General features: G+C 58.2%; 2 protein-coding genes and 11 non-coding genes across 13 annotated transcripts in view; 5 read left to right on the top strand and 8 right to left on the bottom strand.

Annotated features, from left to right (window-relative positions):
• The window catches only part of COL6A2 (collagen type VI alpha 2 chain), a 31,855-nt gene extending 30,254 nt beyond the window's left edge, over positions 1–1,601 (top strand). Inside the window, exon 28 of the mRNA XM_075027774.1 lies at positions 17–1,601. Within this exon, the coding sequence (XP_074883875.1) occupies positions 17–624 (608 nt within the window). The 3' untranslated portion in view covers positions 625–1,601. The remainder of the gene's footprint in view (positions 1–16) is intronic.
• Positions 1,602–6,789: 5,188 nt separating this feature from the next.
• FTCD (formimidoyltransferase cyclodeaminase) lies at positions 6,790–12,817 on the bottom strand. Its single transcript, XM_075029260.1, has 14 exons — positions 12,764–12,817; positions 11,907–12,090; positions 11,398–11,526; positions 11,119–11,207; positions 10,706–10,885; positions 10,480–10,617; positions 10,037–10,168; positions 9,328–9,389; positions 8,421–8,550; positions 8,121–8,282; positions 7,825–7,868; positions 7,607–7,745; positions 7,131–7,226; positions 6,790–6,934 (listed from the first exon to the last, which is right to left on the bottom strand). Exons 1-14 carry the CDS (start codon positions 12,815–12,817, stop codon positions 6,848–6,850), a joined length of 1,626 nt encoding a protein of 541 aa, XP_074885361.1. The 3' UTR covers positions 6,790–6,847.
• A 534-nt stretch (positions 12,818–13,351) lies between these two features.
• On the bottom strand, positions 13,352–13,433 carry TRNAS-CGA (transfer RNA serine (anticodon CGA)). Its single transcript has one exon. It is a non-coding gene; the product is annotated as a tRNA-Ser (tRNA).
• A 272-nt stretch (positions 13,434–13,705) lies between these two features.
• TRNAP-AGG (transfer RNA proline (anticodon AGG)) lies at positions 13,706–13,777 on the top strand. Its single transcript has one exon. It is a non-coding gene; the product is annotated as a tRNA-Pro (tRNA).
• A 284-nt stretch (positions 13,778–14,061) lies between these two features.
• Positions 14,062–14,133, bottom strand: TRNAA-UGC (transfer RNA alanine (anticodon UGC)). The gene has a single exon. It is a non-coding gene; the product is annotated as a tRNA-Ala (tRNA).
• Positions 14,134–16,256: 2,123 nt separating this feature from the next.
• TRNAP-UGG (transfer RNA proline (anticodon UGG)) lies at positions 16,257–16,328 on the bottom strand. Its single transcript has one exon. It is a non-coding gene; the product is annotated as a tRNA-Pro (tRNA).
• A 1,331-nt stretch (positions 16,329–17,659) lies between these two features.
• On the top strand, positions 17,660–17,731 carry TRNAP-CGG (transfer RNA proline (anticodon CGG)). Its single transcript has one exon. It is a non-coding gene; the product is annotated as a tRNA-Pro (tRNA).
• A 301-nt stretch (positions 17,732–18,032) lies between these two features.
• Positions 18,033–18,104, top strand: TRNAA-UGC (transfer RNA alanine (anticodon UGC)). The gene has a single exon. It is a non-coding gene; the product is annotated as a tRNA-Ala (tRNA).
• A 350-nt stretch (positions 18,105–18,454) lies between these two features.
• Positions 18,455–18,526, bottom strand: TRNAP-AGG (transfer RNA proline (anticodon AGG)). The gene has a single exon. It is a non-coding gene; the product is annotated as a tRNA-Pro (tRNA).
• Positions 18,527–19,052: 526 nt separating this feature from the next.
• TRNAP-AGG (transfer RNA proline (anticodon AGG)) lies at positions 19,053–19,124 on the top strand. Its single transcript has one exon. It is a non-coding gene; the product is annotated as a tRNA-Pro (tRNA).
• Positions 19,125–19,565: 441 nt separating this feature from the next.
• On the bottom strand, positions 19,566–19,637 carry TRNAA-UGC (transfer RNA alanine (anticodon UGC)). The gene has a single exon. It is a non-coding gene; the product is annotated as a tRNA-Ala (tRNA).
• A 519-nt stretch (positions 19,638–20,156) lies between these two features.
• TRNAA-UGC (transfer RNA alanine (anticodon UGC)) lies at positions 20,157–20,228 on the bottom strand. Its single transcript has one exon. It is a non-coding gene; the product is annotated as a tRNA-Ala (tRNA).
• A 379-nt stretch (positions 20,229–20,607) lies between these two features.
• Positions 20,608–20,679, bottom strand: TRNAP-CGG (transfer RNA proline (anticodon CGG)). Its single transcript has one exon. It is a non-coding gene; the product is annotated as a tRNA-Pro (tRNA).
• Between the last annotated feature and the right edge of the window lie 4,716 nt (positions 20,680–25,395).

Raw genomic sequence — 25,395 nt, 5'->3', positions numbered from 1 at the left:
CTTCTTTCTTCTGCAGAGCTCGCAGTGGCCCAGTGCACACAGCGCCCCATTGACGTTGTCTTCTTGCTCGATGGCTCTGAAAGGATCGGGGAGCAGAACTTCCACAGGGCCCACCACTTTGTGGAGGAGGTGGCCCGACAGCTCACGCTAGCCAGGAGCAACAACGACAACATGAATGCCCGGATTGCGCTGCTGCAGTACGGCAGTGAGAGGGACCAGGATGTGGTCTTCCCACTGACCTACAACCTGACGGAAATCTCCAGCGCCCTGGCACAGATCAAGTACCTGGACTCATCCTCCAACATTGGGTCAGCCATCATACACGCCATCAACAACATCGTGCTCAGCCCGGGAGATGGGCAGCGACTTGCCCGGCGCAATGCTGAGCTCTCATTCGTCTTCATCACTGATGGCATCACGGGAAGCAAGAACCTCGAGGAGGCCATCAATTCCATGAAGAAGCAAGATGTCATGCCCACGGTAGTGGCTCTTGGGAGTGATGTAGACATGGACGTCCTGCTGAAGCTTGGCCTCGGGGACCGGGCAGCCATCTTCCGGGAGAAGGACTATGACAGCCTCTCCCAGCCCAGCTTCTTTGACAGGTTCATTAGGTGGATATGTTAAATGAAGGGAGTGCACATGTCCTCCTCTCACCAGTATACACACCCCTGATATTACCTGTTTTATTTTCTTCCCTCTGTATGGTTGCTAGCAACTCTGAGCTGGCCCAGAACAGCTGCCCTCTGGGTCCTCCTTTCTAGCCAAAATCCAGAGCTCTTTTTTGATTTTCACGATGAAAAGTCATGTATCTCACATTTATGGTGCTAATTAAAACTAAGATCAAAGCAGGATACAGAGCCATACAACATACTTCTATAAAGCTTTACACACACCAAGCCATGACTTGCGTACGTACTGTAATCCTAGGAGGGCTTATCAGAGAAGCGAGAAACCTTTCCAGCGTGGCAGGACAAATGATCATCTCTAGTTTTCAAAAACTCTCAATATCCCTCGGTGTCCTGTGAGGAGCTTTACAGTTGTGACATCCCCTGTTCTTTAGCAAACCTACTTCCAGATTATCTCATCTTTTTTGTTCTCTCGGTACTTCTGCCCTGAGAGGACCAAGTGAGTTAATGACACAACACATGCTGCTTGAAATGGTCAGCGACTTGCTTTCCTTTTGCATGGCCCTTGGTGGCTTGCTCCTCTTTCCCGGGAGCAACGGGATGGTGAGAGGTTTTGCTGCCTTCTACAGTTGTCTGCTGAAGCTCCTTTTGGGGCTCTATCTATCCTAAATTTCACAGGTAATTTTTAAGATTTTTATTTTCCTGTAGGCCATATCTCCCTTGCTTCCTTCTGCCATTCCAACCTTCATCAGAACCTGTTCATTTATTACTGCATCTCAAAATCCTGGCTGAGAGGAGCAGCATGCCTCCCAGCATCTCACAAAATACTGGGCAGCTGCCCCAGCTGCCTCCCTGTCATCACAATGTGCTCAAAGTAACCATGGTGCCTTCTTCCCACCGGTATCTGCTGAGCAATGCCCAGATTTGAACTTGAATTGTGCTGTCTGCAAAAATAAACAAACTCTTTTCACCCTATCCTGAAAAGGCCTCTTTATTCTGTAGTTTGTCTCTTTTTTTACATTATTTTTAGGGAGCAGCTGATAAGTCCAGATAAGTTTGTACTCTGCCTCTCCTCGCAAATGCTGGAGCACAAGGCCAAGGGTCCCTGCAGCACAGAGGTGACAGGGCACTGCTGAGGACTACAGGATGCTGACAGGGCCCCTCCAGCTCTCCCCGCTCTCTCCAGCAGTCCCCTTGCAGACCTGTTCCTCTGCCCCATGGCCCCGCACCCCCGCAGTGCCCATCCGGACCATGATCTCTCAGCATGACAAAGACCATGCCTTCATTCCTCGCCTGCTTCGTGTTCCTCACCGTTTTTGGGTGAGGAGAGATCACGTGCCCCTTTTTGAGGGGGTTGTGCCTTTCCCCACCACAAAGGTGGCATTGCACCTGAGTTGGGCTTTATCCACACTTTCTTCAGCCCCTCTTGCATCCAACACTGGCGTGTCTCAAGCCAGGACAGGGAGGCAGGGGAACCCTCCAAGGATGGGGACATTTCTGTGAGGTGGAATGGGGAGGAGAGGCTGGGCAGGGCGCAGGTTGTGCGCAGGGGACCCCAGGCACAGGGTGCAAAGGAGCCGGCAGCGCGGCTGCAGGGAAGGAAGGGTTCCCGGCATGGGCACAAGCCAGGGCAGGCACAGCGGTGGGAGCTGTGGCCATGCATGCTGCGGCGTCACTGCCGTGTTTTCCCTCCTTCAGGAAGGAGAGCTGTAGGGGACCTTTGAGGGTCACAGGACAAAACACAACTGCATCCAGAGAGGAGCTGCAGGAGCGAAATCCCACTGCCCCAGCACATATACATGCCCAGCCAGTAGTGCAAAAAGGATGAACAAGGCTGTGCTGGCAGTAAATCTGGGCGAGATGGGCTGCACCACCTCTTCTGGAGATTCCCTCTGCCACAGAGAGCTGCTCGTGTTTGTGCCACTGGGTCCAGCAGCCAGTCACACCAGCTGGCTGCAAAGCCTTCTTGATAGCAGGGCTGGGAAGGGTCCTCTTGAGCCATGACAGTGGGCAAAACAAAAATAAAACAGCAGAAAAAGCAGCCCCGTGTTAAAAATTTTGTGGTGAAAGCACTGCCAGGCTTTTTTCCTTTCCTAGCAAGCATGCTGCAGTCCCATGGCCATCGCTCAGGGGCTTCAGAAAGCGAGCTCACTACTTTTTCCTATTGATTATTACCCTGGCACGGAGGATGGCAACACATATAGTGCAGCAAGGGGAAAGTTACAGCATTCCCTGCCCAGCCCTTCTGCTACAGCTGGGAAAGCTCACACAAAATTTACGGACTTTTACGGGTGGTGGGGTTGATGTTAGCAGCTGGCATCATTACCCAGGAAAAAACACGCAGACACCAGCAGACTGCAAACCAGCATGTGATGCTCCCCACGCTGCTATCTGCAGCCTCGGGGATGACTCTCAGTGGGTTCTTCTGAAAGACAGAGGACAGAGCTGCTGCCCATCATCTCACAGCAATTCCAGGTCAAAGAATTTACAAGCTAAAAACAAGAAAATCACTCAGCAGGCAAAACACTCAGAGACAGGGGAAAGGAGCGGAGCAACATGCAGGTGGTTCCCGTGGGGCGTTCAGCTTCGTGTTTTGCCAATTCCCTGCCGTGCGGGTGGGACACGTCCTCTTCAGTCAGAGTCAGAACTGCTGCTTGAGCTGCTTGAGCTGCTGGAGTGCTGGAGGAGATAAAAACAACTTTAGGATAGCACAGAAACAACCCTCTTTCACACCACTTCTTATAGGTGTTAATAATCCTGTGGTGGGTGCCTGTTCCCGGTGCCCAGCTGGGGCCAGGTTGAGTGTGCAGCACTGGTAGCTGCAGACCCACCTCTCCCCAGGTGTCTTTGCATGCCAAGCAAAAGGTGTGCCCTCAGGTTTCCGTGCTGGCTGGATTGCAAGCTGGTAATTAGGGTAATTAGTTAATGTCAAGGCCCCGGGAGCCATGCAGAGAGTGTGCCTGGGTGGGAGTCAGCACAGCACCATGGCCTCAGACAGCAAACCCTGGCTGGGATACCTTAACTTGAAGATGAAATAGCTAATAATGTCACTGCAATGTTTATCTCAATGCTGTTACAAACCACTTTTTAGAATTCAGAGCCATTATTTTTCTGCTTGGGAAATATAATTACGGGCATATTGTGGGAGGGCTGGGTTTTTTATTATTATTTTACAAGGCTATTCAGGCCAATTAAGCAACTTCCAGAAGGGTCCTGCTCTCTGCCAGTGAGGGCAAATGTCAAAGCAGATCACTTTCCAAGCCATTAAACAGCAAGAGGAGCTGATGGTTTGCTTTGTGTGGGAAATGCTCCTGTCTCCGATGGTGGAATTGGGGTCTTGTTTAGCAGTCCCTCATTCAGACCTACTCTGGATGGTGTCTGTCCCTGGAAGGGCATTTCCTGCAGCATCTCCTTTTACATCTCCTCCATTGCTTTTCCTTTTTTGGGTTTGTTTGGGGTTTTTTTGTGTGTGTGTGTGTGTGTTTTTTAAGAGGGAACTGAACTGCTCTGCTGCAGGACACTGAGCAAATGTCCCTTAATGGAGACGTGACTCTCTCGGGTGAGCAGGACAAAGTCCTGGGATTTAATACATCACGTGTTGCACCCTGAGCTGTGTCACTGTTCTGAATGGCTTCAAGGAATGTAATGGATCGTGTTTCACAGGACTCACTTGAAATGACCCATGCTTGCCTATTTATTAAGCAAACAGGAGTCTCCACATCAAAAAAAAGCCACTGAGATGTTGGAAGCCCGCTCCAGCCACTGCGGAGCAGGAGGCGAGAGCCCCAGCTGCCCGGGCTGGATGCTGTGGCATGCATCAGGGGGGTCTGAAGGACCACAGCCAAAATTGGGAGGGATCCGCTCCCGCCTCTCTCTTACCTTGCCTCCATGGTGCTTGGAGTGCTTCTTCTTGTGCTTCTTATGGTGCTTCTGATGGCAGCCAGGGGGGCACGGTGGGGGGTGCCCATGGGGGTGATGCCCTGGTGGGGGGTGTCCATGGGGGTGATGTCCCGGCGGGGGGTGCCCATGGGGGTGCTGCCCTGGCAGGGGGTGCCCATGGGGGTGATGTCCCGGCGGGTAGGGGCCAGGTGGAGAGGGGCCACAGGGATAGCCACCTGGGGGTCCCGGGGGATAGGTCCCAGGGGTGCCAGGCGGCACTGGAGGGTAGCCAGGGTAGGGACCTGCCGGAGTGCCAGGACCAGGGTATCCCGGAGCAGCAGGTGGGCAAATTTGGACTTGGGGTGGTGGCACCCCTCCGGGCGCACCTAGGAAGAAGAGGGGAGCCATTAGTGAGCAGAGCCGGACTCTTCCTGGACAGGCAATGTGGGGAGCTGGTGTAGCCGAGCACCCAAAGGACCCCTCACGGTCTACCACCTCCTCACAAATAATGTCCCACTCCCCTCTGATATGCAGGTAATCCCCCCGGGTGCCTGTGGTGATTCCACTGAGCCCTTCTCTGAGCCCCCATGCCTGTGGGGTACCCACGGCCCTGCCCAGCCCCGCAGCCCCTCACCTGGGTTGGGGTTCCACATGCTCTGTGGCCCTTGAGCTGTAAGGGAAGAGAGGCACCATCAGTGAACCCTCACAGCACCTCCTGCCATGGGGTTGTCATCACCCTGCCAGCAGCCGGGACCCAGCTCCTCTGTCCCCCGTGTCTGCCCCGGGCACAGAGACCATGTTTGCTTGCCCAGGAGTGCCGCCCCCCCGCAGACCCCAACAGCCACCCCGTCCCTTTGGGTGACAGCGCCAACCCCGAGAGTGACTGTCCCTACCTCTGTGCACCCTTAAAGCCCGGGCATGTCGTTTCCATTGTTGGTGGAAATAATAAACCCACTCCAGCCCAGCCCGGGTGCCCAGCCCACGTCCTCGTGGACCACGAGGGGCTGGGGACACCGTGTCTCGGTGCAGCGCCAGCCATGGGGACGGTGCACCCGGACCCGTGGGTGCCCACGCTCCCACTGCCCCCGTGGTCCCCAGCTGCCCTGCACCCACCAGCCACTGCCGCTGCCTTGGGCAGCCGCTTTCGCTCACCCAACCTGCAGAAAAGCTCCCAGCAGAGGCAATGCCGGCAGCACCCTTCGAAAGCACTGCTGCCAGCAGCACCCCCAGTCGTCGTCCTCGGCACGGCTCGCCCGGGGTGGCGGGCACCCGCTAAATACCAGGGCCCTGCCCAGGTGAGGAGGGGTGCGGCGGGCAGGGGTGACACCACAGAGCGGTGGAACTGGCTGCACCACTCCCTGCGCCACGGCCGTCACCATGGGCACATGGGAAACGTCAATGCGCCGCTCCCAGCTGGCACAAAGGTCCCCCAGGGCTGATAAAAACAGGGGACGGAGGGTGGTGGTTTCACCTCCCAGCATCAGGTGATGAGGCAAGTCAGGCGTCCCCACCATGAACCCTGGCTCGGTGATTCTAGCACGGGCACAGTGTCCGGGGGTGGGGTGGGCTGGCGTGGGGGGTCACCCTCCCACAGGCACTGCTGTGGGACAGCGGGGCTCAGGGTCCAGCTCATGACTCCCTGTGACACTGCTCAGGGTGCTGCCATGGTGTGTGGGTGGAGGAGGTGATATCTGCCGTCAGACCCGGTCAACAGAGACAGAAGGCAGGGCTGGATGCCCCGATGCTCAGGTCTTCCTCTCGGGGGTCTATAAGGAGGGGGCAGAGCTCCTCCCATCCCGTCCCCATCTCCCCACTAACACCCCTGATGCTGCCCTGCATTTGGCAGAGCTCCCTTCCCGGGCCAGCGAGCAATGCAATGGTCTGGTCTTGTCATGCACCATCAAAAAGACACCTCGCAGAAAGGGACTGTGCCAGGTCTTGCCCCAGCCCTGCAGGTAGAGGGGTGTCGCGGGATGGGGTTTTGGACACAGAAACACACAGGGGTGTACAGGGTCAGGAGATGCCCATACACGGGGATCTCCTCCCAGGCAGCACCACGGGGTCCCTGCTGACTCCTCCGTTGGGATTCCTGGGGCCCCAGGCACTGCCAGCCCAGCCAGCTCTTTCTGCCCCAGGGACTGGGGGATGGAAGCTGGGGTCCAAGCCCCAGACAGCAAAAAGCACCCTTGGCCAGGGAAAGGCCAACGGGGGACATGACACTAGGATCTACCTGAGCAGAGCAGCTCACCCGAGGTGGATACCAAAGGAGCCCAGGCAGGGACGTGCATGTTTCCCAACTGTATTTGCCACTGCAGAGCCCCCAGCCCATCCCTGAGCCCCTCTCAGGCCCCCCGCTTCTCCAGCAGCGCCAGCACAAGCGCCGAGCCTTGCTTCGCCTCCTCCAGCAGCCCAGAGACCTTCTGTGACATCTGCATGGGGAAGGAGAAGGTGCATCGTTTGCCACTCGACAGGACAGAAGAGCCATCCACCGTCCACCCCATGCATCCCGCTGGTGACAAAGGGAGGGGGTGCCCGGGCATGAGGCGTCTCAGGGGCTTCAACTCCATCTCTGTCCCACCTCATCCCTGCCACCAGGGCCAGGGCACATGCATGGCCCCTGCTTACCGCAAGCTTGAATTTCTCATCTGTTATGTCTTTGAGGTTGATCATGACATTGAAGTAAGCTCCAAACACACCTGCTTCCAGCATTTTGGCTCCCACCTAGGAAAAGAGGGTTGCGAGAAGCTCTCCTGCTGAATCAGAGCACGACCATACACTCCTTACGCTGCAGGACTCCCACCCTCCGTGACCCAGCAGCATGCAGTGCTTTCCAACTCGGTATTTTCAGGATGTGGCTCCAGCAGTGGGAACCATTCACAGCCTTGCCACACAGGTGAGAAACTCAGGCAAGGGCTGGTGGCAGTCAACTGTCCTACAAGGGTTGCAAGCTGCCAAAAAGTTAGCAAGTGGAAACCACTGGCCAGTTTGGGAGAGAGGCATCCCGGAGGTCAGGACACAATCAGACACCTTGCAGGGAAAGGCAATGAGCCCAGCAGTCTCCAAAACCCCAGCCAGGGCAGTACCTGAACCCAGGGCCATACCTGGATGTCAGATTTGCAGGCCAGGTTGCAGTGGCGTGCCAGCTCCTTCAGAGCAGGCCAGAGCCCGCTCACCTTCTCTGCCAGGGCACAGGGGACCCTCACGGCTGTCTTCAGCCCCTGTTGCATGGCAGCTGTGCGTCTGGGACAGGGACAGCACCGGGGTGAGCGCTCAGTGGCCATGCCCCCCCAGTCTGCAAGTCCCCACCAGCTCAGCTCACCTTTCCCGCTCTTCAGGGGTGCTTTTTGGCAGCTTCATAGCTTCCTGCAGGCAAAGAAAAGCAGATTTGCTGTCATTTGCTCCAAGACCCCGCATGCCTTGCATCGGGGCCAGGGCAGACCTGATAGCGCCCATGCTCTTGCAAACCTCCTTTAGGTGATGCTGTCCCTTGCCCTGGCTTGGATCAAGATCACAGCTCTGCTCCTAAGGACACTGGGGTGCAGCGATGCCGGCTCCCCTCCCAGCTGGAAAGCCCCCCGCTTCCCCACAGGATGTCTGCCATCAGTGGGACCTCACCATGTAGCTGCTGAAGGCACGGGAGTCAGCGTCCACCATCGCCACCAGCTCATCCATGGCCTGGTGGAAGGGAGGGATCAGCTTCCTCATGATGGGGTCCAGCTCCTCAAACTGCCGCTTCCCATAGCTCATCAGCCCCACCATGCAGCCTAGTGCCGCTCCCTGCAAGCGCACAGGGGTAAATACTTCAGCAGGACACAGCACCCACCACTACCGCCGTGCTGACTCCCCTCGGGGTCTCAGCACACCTAGAGGACCCCCCAGGCAGGCAGGGACCCCATCCAGGTGTGGGGCATGTACCAGGGCAGCTGCGGCTGCGGACACAGAGCCTCCTCCCGGCGCTGCCGACCTCCCACCGACTGCTCGCACGAAGGCACCCAGCGGCTTGGCCACCAGACCACTGTCCACCTCTCCTGCCCGCACCAGGTACCTGTGGCACAGTGGCCCCGTAGGTCAGAGGTCCCCAGGTGCAGGGACACCCACCACCACCACCCGGTCCCTTCCCACTGGGCACTGCCCTCTCCAACAATTTTTCATCCAACCCTTGGCTCTGAGGGTGGTTGAGAAGGGGGCTAGCCCAAAAACCCAGCAGGAGGGTTAGGGAGAGGACAAGGAGTCCCATGGGGACAGACAGACAGCTGGGGAGCACATGTCCTGGTGGTGTGGGGGGTTGGTCTGCATTAGACAGGGTGGGCTCATGCGAACGGCATTTGGTGGGACAGAAACATGCTTGCAGCCATGTCCCCAGGCGGGGAATGACAAGGACATAAAGTGTACGTCCTGATTTCACCTCGGCCCAGGTGGATTTCCCTTCCTCTCCCCCCACAGACATGCATTTTACACCAGGTGCTGCAGCAGAGCATCTCTCCTTGGTGGGCAGCGTGTGAGCCAGAGGCAGTGAAATGTGGGCTAAGGATGGGGTGGAGGATTTAACACATACATGCTCAAGTTTGGCCACAAAACCTGCTTCCACTGCCTGCCCAAGTGACCTGGAGTCCCCCCACCCCATGTTCACAACCATCAGCATTTGGGAGCAGGGACCACCCCACGCCTGCACAACACCCAGCAGAGATGTCCCTTGGGTTTGAAAAGGAGCTGAGTGCAGGCACCACTCTCAAAACAAGCTGAGTGCAAGATGCAGGCAGTGGGATCCCCCCATCCAGGCAGGGATGGGCACCATGATGAGAAGCAGGATGGGAGTCCCTACTCGATGATGCGCTCCTGGGGACGAAACGGAGACAGGGAGTCCAGGCCCAGCCGGCTGACCACCTGCAAGGAGCAGCACCTCTGCGTCAGCCCCATTGTGATAAGTCCCATTGCATCCTCATTCCCTGCTGTTAATTAACCATGGGTGATCCAGCCCTAGGACAGAGTTGCTCAGGCCGCCACCCAGGGTGAGGACAGCCGGCGTCACCAGCCTGTCCCATCCCAGACTTGGGGGCAGCATGCAGCCACCTACAAATGACTGGAAACCGCACCGATAAATAATTAGCTTGCTCTTATCTAGCACGTTGCCCATAGGGTGGAAAAGTCCCTCCCCCCTGCAGCTGAAAAACAGTCTGACTCCTTGTTTCCAGCTTATGCCAGTCCTGTTTCCCGTAATACCACACACTGCCCTTGAGCTCCAGGGAGGTCTCCTTCTCCTCCTGGCCTCCATGCAGGCAAGCTGGGCAGCTGCTGCCTACATTCTGTCCTCATGGGATGGGGTCTCTGCTCCCTGAGCATCTCAGCATCCTCAGGACAATAAAGCAACTTGTTCCACTCGCTGTGCCCTCACAGCTTGCCAGGCACCATCCCTGGAGACAAGTGTCATGCCTGGTCCCAAATCTCTGCTCAGTGCCACTTTGGGAGGCTGGGGGGGAGGGGTCTCTCTTATGATCCCACCCTTGTCTTGGGACCAGGAGGAGCCACGTTACCAGCCTGATCTTCTGTTCCTCCTCCAGGATGAAGAGTTTTTCCTTCTTGATGTAAAATTCAGCTGTGTCCAGCATGGCCTTCTTGGGGACAAGCCCCACCAGCTGGGACCCCACCACAGGGAGGTTCAGTGCCTGTGAAAGACATCAGAAACATGACTGTCCCCAGAGCCACCTGGCCTGCTGCCGCTACCACCCCAGCCTGGTGGACCTTCCCAGGTCCTGGGGAGCTCATGGAAAAGCCCTCAATGGAAGATCTGGGGGCTAGCAGCAAGTTGCTGAGCTTTTGGGGTGTTCATGCTATTCAGAACTCTGCACAGCTTGGCTGAGCTGAGTGTGAGATAAAGCAGAGCCTGACCTGGGGATGGGCAGAAAAACTTGGAGGGAGACATCCTCTGCAAAGCCCCCATTGAAAAAAGCGTGGTGTGCTACCCCGTGCCACCCACCTCTGCATCCCGGCAGACCTCCTCGTAGACAGTGTGGAGCGGTGTGGTCTCAAAGTCCAGCAGGTTCGTTGAAACCTGGGCTATATTCTCTTCCTCCAAATACCAGCCAATGCCCTGCACCTTCTTCAAGCGCCCGGGCTGCCAAGACCCATCATAGTCAAGGCACGGCCCAGGAAGTGCGGATGCAAGCAGGTCTGCGTCCGGCATGCTGCCGGCACAGGGCTACCTGGTCGGCACCACGACCCTGCTCACGGAGGTTGAGGGCGATGCGGTGAGCCAGCTCCTTGGTGCACAGCAGGTTGATGTTGTACGCAATAAGGAAGGTCCGGGCGCCTGTCACCGTGGCCCCCCACCGGGGCACAAAGGTTGGGGGCCCAAAGTCGGGAGCCCACTCTGGTTTTGCAAGCTGGGGAGAAGAGCGCGTGGGCTGGCACCACTGAGCAGCACGAGCCACCCTCCCAGGTATGGCATCTCCCTCGCCAGCTGGCATCTGCCATGACCACCTCTATGTTCAGCAGCACCCAAAGTGTTTCATCAGCTCCTCTTGGTGCAAAGCGACTATGCCAGCCCCCAGAGCTGGGGAGGTGCAGCTTGGCTCTACCCAGCCCATGACACCCAGCCAGGTGCTGCCAGGCTCACCTTCTCGGGAAGTGCCTCGTACTCTCCAGCACGGATGGCGGGCAGGGCTTTCCTGCTCTCCTCCCGCGCCGCCTCTCCGTACAGGTAAACTGCAAGACAGAGCTGGGGGTGAGCACTGCCGGGCAGGGGCTGGCGGCACATCACCCAGCGGGGTCTGGTTTTGCCGATTTGGGAGCAAACGCCATTTGGTTAAGCTTTTGCAAAAGGTGTACAGTTTCTCCACAGCTGGAAGCATGCGGGTCGGGATGGGACAGGCAGAGGTTCCTGGCCCCAACTCACCAGGCACCCCCAGCTCCGCTGCCAAGCGCTGCCCGAAGACGTGGGCACAGGTGACGCACTCCTCCATGCTGACGTTCATCACTGGCACAAAGGGGCACACGTCCAGGGCCCCCATGCGAGGGTGTTCACCTAGTGATGGGGCAGATATAAGGATGGGAGCTGGGAAGGGCAAGCAGACAAGGAAGGAGGACAGCCCTTTCCCAGCCTCTTTTGCAGACTGGGCACTGCCACCACAAGGAAAATTGAGTTTGTGGCAGCAATGTCTACTCCAGCCCAGGGACAGGAGGGATTCATCCTCTCTGCATCAAGAGGATGAGCAAGAGCTTTGCATGGTTCCACCACGATTCATCCCAGCAGCGCCGCTGCCTGTAGGTGCAGTAATGTGCTGTGCTTGGCCACCAGCAGCTGATTTTAGCTCCAGCCATGCAAGGTGCACCTGGAGCCAACCACGCACCGCAGCTGAGGGATGCTCCGCACCGGATCAGCTCCTGTGCTGCCCCCAGGCTCACCCGTGTGCCGGCTCATGTCTATGAGCTGCCCAGCTACGCGGGCCGCACTCAGTGCCCCTTCAACGATGGCCTCGGGGGACCCCACAAAGGTGTAGACAGTGCGGTTGGTGGAGGCGCCGGCGTCCACGTCCAGCAGCACGCAACCTGGTGTCCGGGAGATGGCTTCCCCCAGTGCATTGATCACCTGCCGGACAGCGGAGGGGGGCAAGACAGCTGAGTCGGCCAGACTTCCACCACAGCCCACTCCTACCCGGGATTTGAGACACTGCTGACTCCCAGCGAGCCCCAAACCCACCATGGTAGGGGAGAGACACCCGGCTGCTGCTGCACATTGGAGAGCACTATCACAAATTGCCGTTCCTGAGGATACTGTCCCCTGCCAGCTTCAAAAGAGATTTGGCTCTGCAAAGCCTGTTCCCTGGGGGAAGCAGTGCTTTTACTGCAATTTTGGGTTTGCTGAATTTCCCTGCCCCCAGTAGGGCCAAAGTTCAGCCTAAGGCTGATGGCCAACACAGATCCCATTAACCTGGATGGTGTGTTTTGGCACAATAACTGCAAGTGATATTTCTCTAAGGGGATATGCCAGACCACTCTGAGCCCTCCAGCTACAGCAACCTGCAGGCAGTGGAGAGGGGGTAGGTCTGAGCCCCCTCTTCTCACCGAGGTGCCAAAAGGGAGCAGGGGCTGCCTTTGGGCATTTTCACCATTAGCCAGGCAGGGAAAGGTGCACAGCACTTCAAAGGAGGCAGGGCAGAATCTGGCAGTAGGTGCTGCCCGCACAGCCCCTCCACCGGGGCAGCCCAGCCGTCAGCACCCTGGCATCGCCCACCCCGCAAGCCCTCCGCGCGCTCCCTCACCTCCTTGTTATTTCCCTCTGAGAAGTTGGGGACACACTCCACCAGCTTGGCCATGGTCCCAGGGTCTGCCTGCACCCTGCAGCCCCACGCTCGGCTCCTTGTGCCTGTGGGTTTGCCTGCCCTTTCCAGTCCCACTGCAGAGAAAAAACCTCCCAGCACGCAACCTGTTGCCTCTTCCCTAAGCTGGGGTTTCTCATTAACTGCATCGATCAGTGGCCAGGAGTCAGAAAGGGTCTTGGATAAACAACGTGGTACTGTCCCTTCTGTGTCTGGAGCAACTCTGGGCATAAGGGTGCTGCCTGCTTGCCAGGGCCAGCCGTCAACACTAATTAACCACGAGTGCCAATTACTTGCTAGGAGAAGGTGATGCCACATGAAGAAAAGCATCTGCTGCATCCAGAACCACGCTGTGGCTACCGGATGGGACAGCCTGCTCCTGCCCAGGGCACAGTGACAGGACAACCAGCACTCTGCGATAGTGGGGGGAAGGAAACCCAGTGTGGGCACCCCTGGATCCCCAGTGTTGGGAGGGGACAGATGCTCCCCAGGATCCCCACTGTTGGCACTGGGGCGGGGGGTAAAATCTCTCGCTGTGAGCAGGATTCGAACCTGCGCAGGGAAACCCTATTGGATTTCGAGTCCAACGCCTTCACCCCTCGGCCATCACAGCCCCAGCCCTGGGTACCTGGGGGGGACACCTGCCCCCCACCACAGGCACTCCCCGGACCCCCTGGCTGCCCCTTTTCAGGGAAGTGGGAATTCTTCAGGGTGGCCGGTGCATCCCCGCACACCCCCTCAGCCCCGCTCTGCTCCCCAGGGCCCGCTGGCAGGGCCCGTCGCCAAAAAGCAGCTCGCGGTGCCGCGGGGTCCCTGGGCAGCAGTGCCCCCCCAGCACCCCATTGCCCGGCACAGGGCGGGGGTGCCCGGGCAGCTGCGCACCCCGGCTCGTTGGTCTAGGGGTATGATTCTCGCTTAGGGTGCGAGAGGTCCCGGGTTCAACTCCCGGACGAGCCCTCCTTTTGCGCACCCACCACCCCACTCCCACCCAGCTGCTCCCACCACCGCCAAAGTTCACCCCAAGCCCCATGGGGAAGGGACACAAGCTGCCTCCAGACCCCGCAGCACCCAGGCAGGGGAGGGAAACGCCTGTGGGCATTCCCTGCAGCCTCTCTGTAGGTGCTGGGAAGCATCCCCAGGCCAGCCGTGCCCACTGGCAGCCCCAGGGCTATTTTAGGGGCCTGGGGGGCTCTGGCAGCCCCACAGCTGGCAGGGAGGGGGGCTGCGGAGGCAAAAGGACATGGAGATGCTGGGGGTTGAACCCAGGGCCTCTTACATGCAAAGCAAGCGCTCTCCCGCTGAGCTACATCCCCTCTGCATGGGCAGGCGTGGGGGCCTGGGCAGCTCCCCTCACCCCCCACCACTGCCCCACCGCTCACCCTGCTCTGCCCCCACGGCCCTCACCCCAAAAACAGGCCCTCGGGCCACACGATGATGGCAGCACCCGCTCTGCTCTACGGTGCCCAGCGCTGCCTCCAGCTGCCCTTGCCCACCCCTTCCTCCATCTGCCTCCCTGCCCATGCCCCTGCCAGCACCTCGCTGATGGCTCTTGGGGGTCCGTCCTGCCCACGGGGACGTGCCAGACGGGACCTGGCACCGGCCCCTCTGTGCAGGGCACCACTCCCCTCACTGTTGTCACGTCCCAATTTCTCTGGATGAGGACTAAGGTTTGCTGATTCCCAGGTCAGGATTAAGGTGAAAGGACACTGGGGTCCTTTCATTCACAATACCCAAATTTTATTTGCTTACAACAAGAATTGGCATGCTCACCACCAAAATTGGTATGCTCACAACAAAAATTGGCATGAAACTGTGTCATTAAACTGTGTAACATTTGCTAACCCTACATCACCAAACGTATACTACAGGCCTTGCTCATTTGGGAATCAGTTCAGGGAAGACAATGAGAGCCCTCCCGTTGAGTCCCGAGGTCCAGAGCAGACCCCCTGGCTTTCTAGACTCCTCCTCAGAGAGGAGCCCAGGGGCAGCTGGATCCACTCCTAGTCCCAGACTTGGCCAACGGTTTATGTCTAAAGGGATGACGTGTAGGGATTACAGAGGAGAGAAGAGAGCTAGAGGGGAGAGAGGGGAGAAGAGAGAGATAAGAAGCGGGGCGGGGAGAAGAACAGAGAGAGGTCACCGGTCCTGTGTCCAGCGTTCGTTCAGTCAGCCGAGGGGTCCTGTTCCGGTGGGCACCCACGCATGGGGCTTCAGTTTCTGTCCTTTTATCATCCTTGCCCCCTGTCACGGTCCAGTCGGTGGACTCGTGATGGTTCGTTTGCTGCGATCTCGAAAGTGCAAAATTAAGGTGACCAACACCAAAGGGGAGAGCAGTAATCACACAGTGAAACTTTATCGTATTGCCTGTGAGGGGGCACGCGATAGTTAGAGATGGGTGAAAGAAAGGAGAAAAGTAAATTTAAGTTTAGAGAGAGGAGAAAGAGAGGTTCTAGCTACCACCGCTGATCTCAAGACGTCCTAACGGTCCCGGGTCCAGCCGATGCTGTGTCGTCGATCGTCGTGGTCCTTGGTGGGGAAGCTTCAAACTCCCGTTGTTCAGAAGTCATCTTTTATGCTTAGTAACACACCTTGCTCCACCTCTGCCTCAGGAGTCTCCGCCCTTCTCAGCATACAATTATCATATCTCCGCCCTTCTCAGCATACAATTATCATATCTCCGCCCTTCTCGAGCGAGGCTATCACGCAGGCGCGGGGTCAGTGTCCGAGGCGTGGTAAGTCTTGGAGGCGGGCAGCCTTCGACCAGGAGGTGTGTTTTGGTATTGTAATGAAGCAAAGTTCGTCTAAAGTTCATGATTTCTTCATCGATGTTATGGCGACAGTTGCAATCCATCCTTTTTGACAGTACTATGCCGTTCTCTCTAAGGGTTCCAGCCAGGTCCCTTCCATCCTTGGGCCGGCCGCTGCGCTCCAAACAGGCCGATGTCAGGTAGCGTAGTGTTCCTGTTCCTGATGACAACGCTGAGACGATGCTGATTTTCTGACCGACTCTTGCACCCCCTCCTTCGGGCGGGCCCTCGAACTCATTAGGCTAATCAGGTGCCTTGGGCAGCTTGTGCGCCTTCGGGAAACAGGTCCGTGGGCTCGGGGGTCGTTTGGGGACTAGTTTCCCCTTCCCTGCCGACGTGATCTTTGGCCACGGGTGGTGAGCTGCCCCGCTCAGCACACCAGAACAGCGCACCAGAACCGGGAGCTGCGCACCCTCCGGCACGGCCCGCCCTCCCCTCGCCCTCCTGTTGCTGATGGTGCTGATCCGCTCCTCTCCACCCGGGCTTCCCGGCCGGCAGAGTTCTTGTTCTGCTCAGCAGAATTGCCCCACCGCAAGGGTTGAGACATTCACTGTTTCACTCCCGCGCAGCCGTGCCCCTGGTGTGCCGCGGTCCCACGCAGTGCTGGGGAAGGTGGGTGCCCAAAAGGGGGGCTCGTCCGGGAGTTGAACCCGGGACCTCTCGCACCCAAAGCGAGAATCATACCCCTAGACCAACGAGCCGGGGTGCCGCACCCCCTCGCACCCCCAGCCTCTGCACCCACACACTTTTGGGGGGGCCGCCGAGGCTGCGTGTGTCCCTCGGCACACTCTGCGAGCACGGAGGTCCCTCTTGCTGTGGCCGGCCCACGGAGCCAGCACTGGAGGTGGCCGCGGGGCATCAGTGCCCAGCATCTCCGATTCCCACCATCTCCGGGGGTTTTCCTCCTCCCAGCCATCTCCCCGGCTCTGGCAGAGGTGGAAACGGCCGGTGCTTTGCAGCGTCAGCCCCTGCCTTTCTTCCTGAACGGGGGGTCCCCCAAAGCTGATGTCCCCCTCTGACCTGGCTTTCTCTTTGCACCCAGAAGATCCCTGTCACTGCTTCTTTCCCCAGCCCCCCGGAGCTGCTGACCGTGGGGTTCGGGGGTTTGCAGGCACTGGGTGTCTCTTGGGTGGCCCAAGCTGTCAACAGGGCTGGATCTGGGCCAAGCCAAGAGTTTTCTGGACTCAGACCCTGGGTCAGCAGCTCCTTATAGCTGTGCCAGGGTCGGCAGCTGAGCTGCTGTGGGAGCCCCGGCTGCAGTGCCACCACCGTCCCGCACCCTGCACCGCAGTCCCCGGCAGAGCTGCCCATCGGGCATGGCCCCTTGTCCGTGCCTCATCCCCATAGGGGCTGCGCCCAGTGGTGGGGGGCCAAAAGGAGGGCTCATCTGTGAGTTGACTCTCTCGCACCCTAAGCAAGAACCATACCCCTAGACCAACGAGCCAGGGTGCACAGCTGCCCGGGCACCCCCACCCTGTCCCAGGCACTGGGGTTCTTTCAAGGACAGCACTGCCCAGGGATGCCAGGGTGCCAGGCACCCCTTTTCAGGGACAGGCCCTGCAGCCAGGCCCTGGGGAGCAGAGTGGGACAGAAGTTGTGTGCGGGGATGCAGTGGCCACCACAGAGACTTCCCCGCTTCCCAGGAAAACGTGGCAGTTGGGACAGGGGGAGGCAGAGGTGCACATGGAGCCCTGCAATGCCTCAGACTGGGGCTGTGGTGGCCCCGAGACAGGACAGGCACAGGATCCCATGGGGTTTTCCAGGGTTTGCAGACGTGGGAGAGGGGAGCAAACAGCCAATAAGGGGAGCGGGATAGGGAGGTGTGGACCGCTTTCCCAAGATGGCAAGAGGCTCGCCATCATCGCCCTGTGCCACGTCCCTGGGGGGCTGGGGAGACGATGACCGGAGAGCAGAGGGGAGGGAGAGGGCAGTGCCCCGGGGCAGCCCCCACCTGCGCTGGGCACCAGTTGGCGTGTGTGGTGCCTGAGGCTGTGGGGGACAGGATTGGGGCTGGGTCCCAGCTGCGCACCCCGGCTCGTTGGTCTAGGGGTATGATTCTCGCTTCGGGTGCGAGAGGTCCCGGGTTCAACTCCCGGACGAGCCCTCCTTTTGCGCACCCATCGCCCTCAGCTGCTACGAGTGACCCCAGCCCGTGGTGGGACCAGGGCCAGGCTGGTGGGAGGGCAACAGTGCCTGCTGCAGCAGGGATGGGCAGAGGGTTGGGGGGGTGGGCATGTCCCCAACGCCAGGATACAGACTCTCAGAAGCAGCAGTGGGGATGGTGGAGTGCAGCCCCTGACAGTCTGTATTTGGGGCCCTGGGGCAGAGCAGGCTGAGCGGTGGGCAGTGGGGCAGTGGTGGGGGGTGAGGGGAGCTGCCCAGGCCCCCACGCCTGCCCATGCAGAGGGGATGTAGCTCAGCGGGAGAGCGCTTGCTTTGCATGTAAGAGGCCCTGGGTTCAACCCCCAGCATCTCCATGTCCTTTTGCCTCCGCAGCCCCCCTCCCTGCCAGCTGTGGGGCTGCCAGAGCCCCCCAGGTCCCCTAAAATAGCCCTGGGGCTGCCAGCGGGCACAGCTGGCCTGGGGCTGATTCCTGGCATCCGCAGGCTCTGGAGAAATGCCCACAGCCCTTTCCCTCCCCTGCCCAGGCACTGCGGAGTGTGGTGGCACCTTGTGTCCCCTCCCCAGGGAGCTTGGGGTGAATGTTGGTATTTGCAGGAGCTGATGATCTGGGCAGGCCGCCTGTCCCCCCTGTGCAGGGCAGCGTCCCCCCTGTCTGAGCCCTGTCCCCACAGGAGCTGTGCCCAGTGGTGGGTGCCCAAAAGGAGGGCTCGTCCGGGAGTTGAACCCGGGACCTCTCGCACCCTAAGCGAGAATCATACCCCTAGACCAACGAGCCGGGGTGCACAGCTGGCACCCAGCCCCGATCCTGTCCCCCACGGCCCCGGGCACCGCACAGGCCAACCGGTGCCCAGCGCAGGTGGGGGCTGCCCCGGGGCACTGCCCTCTCCCTCCCCTCTGCTCTCTGCCCATCGGCTCCCCCAGCCCCCTGGGGACATGGCACAGGGCGATGATGGGGACCCTCTTGCCATCCTGGGAACATGCCACTTCCAGACCTACCCCAGGGCAACAGAGCCTGGAAAACCTTGCGGGGGGCCTGTACCCCTCCTGCCCTGGGCACGCCTGGGTCCCCCTGTCCCAAAGGGTCCCTGCTGGCTGCCCCTTTTCCAGGCAAGTGGGAATTCTTCAGGGTGGCCGGTGCATCCCCGCACACCCCCTCAGCCCCGCGCTGCTCCCCAGGGCCCGCTGGCAGGGCCCGTCGCCAAAAAGCAGCTCGCGGTGCCGCGGGGTCCCTGGGCAGCAGTGCCCCCCCAGCACCCCATTGCCCGGCACAGGGCGGGGGTGCCCGGGCAGCTGCGCACCCCGGCTCGTTGGTCTAGGGGTATGATTCTCGCTTAGGGTGCGAGAGGTCCCGGGTTCAACTCCCGGACGAGCCCTCCTTTTGCGCACCCATCACTGGGCACAGCCCCTGTGGGGACAGAGCTCAGACAGGGGGACCTGCCCTGCACAGGGGGGACAAGCGGGCTCCCCAGCTCAGCTATATCCCCTCTGCTGGGATGGTCCCGCCAGTGCCAGGAGTGAGGTGCTGCCTGCTCCTTGCCCTGTGGGCAAAGAGACACGGCTCAGCCATGGCCTGGGCTCATCCCCTCCTGGGTTGGGAAAGGGCTGTTGGGGCAGATTGGGGTCCTGCTGCCACCACATCCCGCTGGGCAGCTCTGCCCAGGGTCAGAGACGGATAGCAGGGAAAGGAAACGGCCACCGGGATTCCAGGGAGCAAGGATGAGAAACCCTGGTGCAAGAGGGAGATCAGCTTTGGGGATGTCCCATGCAGCAAGATCTGGTACGCTTGCTACTGGACGTTTTCAGGAAGGAAAAGCTGGAGATGCTGGGGGTTGAACCCAGGGCCTCTTACATGCAAAGCAAGCGCTCTCCCGCTGAGCTACATCCCCTTGCCAAGGAATGCCTGGGCCGGCTGTACCGTCCCCGGCACTGCAGCGGCAGCATCCGAGCTGCTAAAACCAGTGCCAGCTGAAAGAGAAACCCCATGGCCACAGCACGGGGTGCCGTTTGCAGGCAGGTGGGGGGTACACCGGGCTGACCCTTCTCTATCAGGTCTGCAGAGAGCAGCAGGGATGCAGTCCCCAAAGGAGGGGTTGTCCCAAAAGGAGTGCTCATCCGGGAGTTGAACCTGGGACCTCTCACACCCAAAGCAAGAATCATACCCCTAGACCAATGAGACAGGGTGCTGCACCCCTTTTGCAGCCCCAGCACCTCTGCCCCCCACATTTTGGGGTTAGGGATGCAGCTGAGGCTGTGGTTTTCCCCCAGCACACCTGCAGCCTACGGGTGCTGGGAATCAGCCCCAGGCCAGCCGTGCCCACTAGCAGACCCAGGGCTATTTTAGGGGCCTGGGGGGCTCTGGCAGCCCCACAGCTGGCAGGGAGGGGGGCTGCGGAGGCAAAAGGACATGGAGATGCTGGGGGTTGAACCCAGGGCCTCTTACATGCAAAGCAAGCGCTCTCCCGCTGAGCTACATCCCCTCTGCATGGGCAGGCGTGGGGGCCTGGGCAGCTCCCCTCACCCCCCACCACTGCCCCACTGCCCCACCGCTCACCCTGCTCTGCCCCCACGGCCCTCACCCCAAAAACAGGCCCTCGGGCCACACGATGATGGCAGCATCCGCTCTGCTCTACGGTGCCCAGCGCTGCCTCCAGCTGCCCTTGCCCACCCCTTCCTCCATCCACCTCCCTGCCCATGCCCCTGCCAGCACCTCGCTGATGGCTCTTGGGGGTCCGTCCTGCCCAAAGGGACATGCCCAGCCAGATTATGGCACTGACCTCGCTGTGTAATGTACCACTGCCCTAATCTGTGCTCTGCTTATGTCACAGCCCCATGAGGGAAGGTGGGTGCCCAAAAGGAGGGCTCGTCCGGGAGTTGAACCCGGGACCTCTCGCACCCGAAGCGAGAATCATACCCCTAGACCAACGAGCCGGGGCAGCACTGCTTATCCTGCCCTTGGCCCCTCTGCTCCACCCACCCGTGGTGCTGGGCACAGGGTGATGGCTCCTGGGTGTCCCCATCTCCCACCGCCACTCTTCAGAGACCTATTTCACATGGTCCCACTGCTAATGATCTCCCTCTCCCCTGCCCCACGAGTGCTGGGGTGGCTCTTTGACAAGGGACAGGAGCTGTGAGTGCCGGGTTACCGGCAAATTCCCCCAGCCATTCTTTTTTCCCGTCTCGCAGGTGCTGCCAACCCTGCGTGGGGGTCAGCAGGGTGCTGTTGCTGGTACTCCCATGGGTGCCATGTGGGGCAGGCCTGGGAGGACAGCTCCCGGGCAGGACAGGGCGATTTTTTCTGGACACAATCCCCAAGGGCAGAGCTGCCTGTAGCTGTGCCAGGGTGGGAAGCCAAGCGGCTGTGGGTGCCCCAGCTGGTGGGGACTTCCCTCCATGCAGAACAGCCACAGGGGGAACAGGGCAAAGAGCTGATTTTCAGACAGCCCACCCGCAATAAGCCTCCAATGCTACTTATGTCACTTTGCAGGCTGTGCCACAGCAAGGGATCCCTCCTTGGGGTACGTCCAAACCCTGTGAACTGACCCAGGGGAACCGGGAGGAAGGATCAGCGATAGGCAGCGCAGGCAAGCCTCGCTCCTCTCCCCTGCCCTGCAAATCACAGAGGTGTAGGGTGGAGCAGGCAGGGGGAACACTGCACCCCATGATGTCCAGGTCACATAACTCCCCACAGCTTCCTGGCTCCTTCAGCCCCACACATCCAGTGCTAACAACAGCCACCTTACACAGCGATAACCAGATTGCCCTTCTCTTTGGGAAACATGCAGACACCTAATTCTCAGCAAACGTGAATTAGCAGCCCTTCAATATTTAACCGAACAGTTCTTGAGTTTGAAACTCAAGTCCTAGAGTATTTCACTCCCAGGACCTTATAAACAGTTGCGATTTGGGATCCACTTTCATTGCGCTCATCCCTGTCTCTCCCCAAGGGCTGCCCACCCTGACGGGAGAAGCTCAGAGGAGAAGGGGGTGTAGGACAGCTGGGAGTGATGTCTGGCAATGATTTGGGCTCAGGGTGAGGCATGGTGCTGGTGGAGCCAACAAGGCTACGGGCTCGCTGGGGTGCAAGCCCTGTGAGCCCCACTCCCACAGGTAGCACCAGAAGGGCCAGACCAGGATGCCAGCGCCTTTTGATTTGCATGCTTCTTCCCCCGTGACTCACACGTGTGGGTGGCCTGTTATTTTCCTGCTTTATGGGATTTCCAGCCCTGGGGAAGAACCAGAGCCCTTGTTGGAGCCATCGCCTGTCTGGCACCCCAGGCTGGTGCAGGGTCTTTGCGTGGCAGGGAGGGCACCCCGGGAAACCGCAGCGAGCCTCTGCCCTGCAGTCAGTCCATGGGTGCCTGGGGTGGGATGTTGTCTTGGTGGTGTCCTCTCCTCCCTCTTATCCCAGCCATGCAACCACTTTCTCTCCCCTTCCTGAAGTGTAAGAGCAGGTGTTTTCTCTGCTTTGGTGGGAAAATGAGTTGCAAGGCTTTGGTCAGAGAGGAAGAAGATTTTTACTGGCAAACAAGTCCCATCTCACTCTGCCATGCCTGCAGGCTCCCAGCTCCAGGAGCTGTCTCTCCACCTGGCTGGCTCCAGGATGCATGTCCCCAGGTGCTCTGGCCAGGAGTCCTTGCCCCAGTGAGGACGATGAGGGATGCTGCCTGTTGAGGCCCGTTTGCCCTCCTGGCATTGTCCTCAGCTTGGTGCATGGGTGCTGGGGTAGGATACGCCTTTTGCAACCCAGCAAAGGTACAGGCGGTGGATCTGTCTCTTCATTCTGTCCCACTGCTGTGAGTCACCAGGATTTTTGTCTCCTCATCTGGATGTGCAGAGAAGCCACAGATAGATGTGCTGGGATTGTGCAGACCCAGCAATCATCCAGCCACCACCAATCCCTCCACCCTATCACCAGCCCCATTCCGCTGGGGGCTTCCACTCCTGATGGTCGCACTCGCTTGCTACTCACACCAGTCTTCCCTTTTCCATGACAACTCTCTATGCTTCTCCAGTTGTTTCAACTCAAACCATGACTTCATCCCTCCTTCCCACCTCTTCCATCTTTGGGGGGGGGGGGGGGGGCAAAGTACCCACCACTGTATGAAATGCTCACTGGCTGCTTCTGTTGGCTTCCCCAAGCAGGCAAATGCAGAGAAACCTGTTGTCCCCATGGTTACATGCACCCCAAATAGGAGATCGACACCCCCGTGGATGTGACCTTGCAATGGGGAGCTACCATCATCACCTTCCCAGGCCCTGTTGAGCTGGAGTACCCCACTGTGATTCGTGCACTGTAATTTCTGCTGGTGGTGAAGTTCACTTCACCAAAGCAAAGGATAGAAGAAACAAAATGAAGGGAAACAGGGGTCTCCAGGAAGCAATGACTGCTGTGGGAGGAGGATGCTGAGTGACAGCAGGGAGAAGCTTTCCTCCAAGGACATGACCAGATGAGGGAAGATGGGAGGTGAGAAGAAGACATGAAACACAACAGATGCAGGCATGGCCAAAGGCTTGCTTTTGGGCTAAGCTCAAGGGTTTTCTGAGAAACACTTCTGCTGCTGCTGTTGAAAGCCATAAGTAGGCAATGCTGGGACCAAACCCCAGGACCCAGCTATTTCCCTCCATGTGCATGCTTCCACCCGCTAAGCATTATTTTTCATCTCAGCCCTGTTTCTCACCAGGACCTTTGGCTGCACTGTCTTTGCAGGAACCTGTATTTTAGGGCCTGATCAGCAGGTCTGTGGGGTCCTGCCCTGGGCAAGTGCTGGCTGGGGGGTATACGTGGTGGAGTGAATTCAGGACGGCTCTTGAGCTGGGAGCCAAGACAGCACAGCTCCCAGCCAGGAGTCACAGTACCCGTGGGAGACAGGATGCCAGGTCCCTTAGGACAGGGAGCCCTGCAGGGCACTGAGGTCCTCAGTTTCCCGACTCTGCCTGCACTACAGCATCACAATTTTCAAGTCAAATCAAGGACCTGTGTGGATTTTAGTCTCCTTTGAGACACTGGATCTTCAGAAAAAAAAATCTGTATAACCTCACCAGTGGAGTCATTCAGAGAAAAACCACATAAAAATGTCATTATTCTTTCCCCCTGCTCCACCCTGAACTGTCCTATGCAGCAGACTGGTGGAAAACAGTTGCATAAGCCCCAGATGACTGCAGATTTCTAATGAAGCTTTTGCTGGAAATCCAATGCTTTTCCTCATTGCAGTGTTCAGGAGAATATTGCATCCAATCTCCACAGACAATTTCTGGAGCTGGGATAAAAATATCTGAGCAGTACTTGGAAGAGGGATGTGAAACCACACCTGTCTTCTCCTGGTGCTCTGACTGCTGAGCAATTGTCACATAAGTTTTCTCCAAATTAGGAGCACCTCTGTGAAGATCTGCTGAGCAATAAAACCAGTTGAGCTTGGTCAAATGCTTTTGAAGACCAACATGCTTTCAAGCTCAGCATAATCCCTCATTATAAACACTCATAAGCTTTATGCAAATTGTCATGCTACCAAAATGCTTAAGGTATGAAAGATTTAAACAGTACCCATGGAGGACTTAGTTGCACTCTTATTCCTCCTTTCATCGGCTGGAAATGTTCTGCTTGATGATACATGGCATCTTAAAAAGAGGCTTTACTCAATGCCTGGCATCTTTTTCCAGAGACACCTGCACCCCCTCCCTGTAAAACAATTATTGTCCAGTTCTCTTATGCGTTCAACTAAAATCTTGGGTCCTAGTCTTTGGGAAGATCTCAGCATGGAGCTCACTGTGCCGTGGCTGGGGCCAAGGAGGGGATTATCCTTGTCCTCCTCTAACTGACCAGCTCACAGGCACGGGACTTGCAAGTCTCTGCACTCAGCAGCAGAGCAAAGCTCCCTGCACAGCTCCAGTCCAGCTTTTGCTCTTGCCTCTGTGTCTGGAGCACATGGGAAATTAGAAGTTTTTCTTCACGTCCTTATTATTATTTTTGCGTATCTTTCCTGATGGCATTACCACATGTCTGAGTGTCCATCACACTTGGTGTCTATCAGAAATGTTAGGATGCCTCTCCCCATGGCACCTCTGATCAATCAGTGTTCAGTCACAGGTCTCAGCAAATTTGGGCTCCCAAATGTCTGTGTGTCCAGAGGAAACCTGGGTAACCCTGCACCGTGTTTCACATCGCAGGCGCCCCTCCTTCTCTGAAGGGGCCAGGGATGCTACTGTGGCATGGGCTGCTGGACAAGGTGCACCCACATCCACGGTGGGATGCCATTCCCTGAGCCGTCATACTGAGCTAGCAGGGGGACACGGGTATATAGGGCTCACTCGAGGCAAATGTCACGCCTGTACATATGCATGTCTATGCGTGCATGCAGCAGCACAGAACAAAACATTTCTGCTGCTTCGTTAAGAGATACAGCCAGATGCAGACACATCACATGCCTCACTGGCACGTGGGCTATCTATGTTTGAGTCAGTACATACTTATTTGTATAAGGCCTCTCTTGCCACAGGCTGTTGTAAAGACAAAGAATAAAGAGCCTGATGCTTGAGGTCTTGTTTTGCCCTGGTGTATCTTAGGAATTTTTTACTCTTCATCATCACCCATAAAACATTGCATGAGTTGGGCATCAGATGACCATCCAAAGGAGCATCTCCCAAGAA

This window comes from Buteo buteo, chromosome 5 (genome assembly GCF_964188355.1).
Source record: "Buteo buteo chromosome 5, bButBut1.hap1.1, whole genome shotgun sequence".
NCBI classification, from domain to species: Eukaryota; Metazoa; Chordata; class Aves; order Accipitriformes; family Accipitridae; genus Buteo; species Buteo buteo.
The sequence above is the reverse complement of the archived record's forward strand: the minus strand, read 5'-3'. Positions and strand labels throughout refer to the sequence as shown.

Coding starts and splice junctions, on each gene's coding strand:
- FTCD (XM_075029260.1), bottom strand. CDS start 12,817: ATGGCCAAGCTGGTGGAGTGTGTCCCCAACTTCTCAGAGGGAAATAAC. Junction 11,527..11,906: donor AGACATGAGCCGGCACACGG/GTGAGCCTGGGG, acceptor CCCCATCACTAG/GTGAACACCCTCGCATGGGG. Junction 9,390..10,036: donor AGGAACAGAAGATCAGGCTG/GTAACGTGGCTC, acceptor TGCTCCTTGCAG/GTGGTCAGCCGGCTGGGCCT.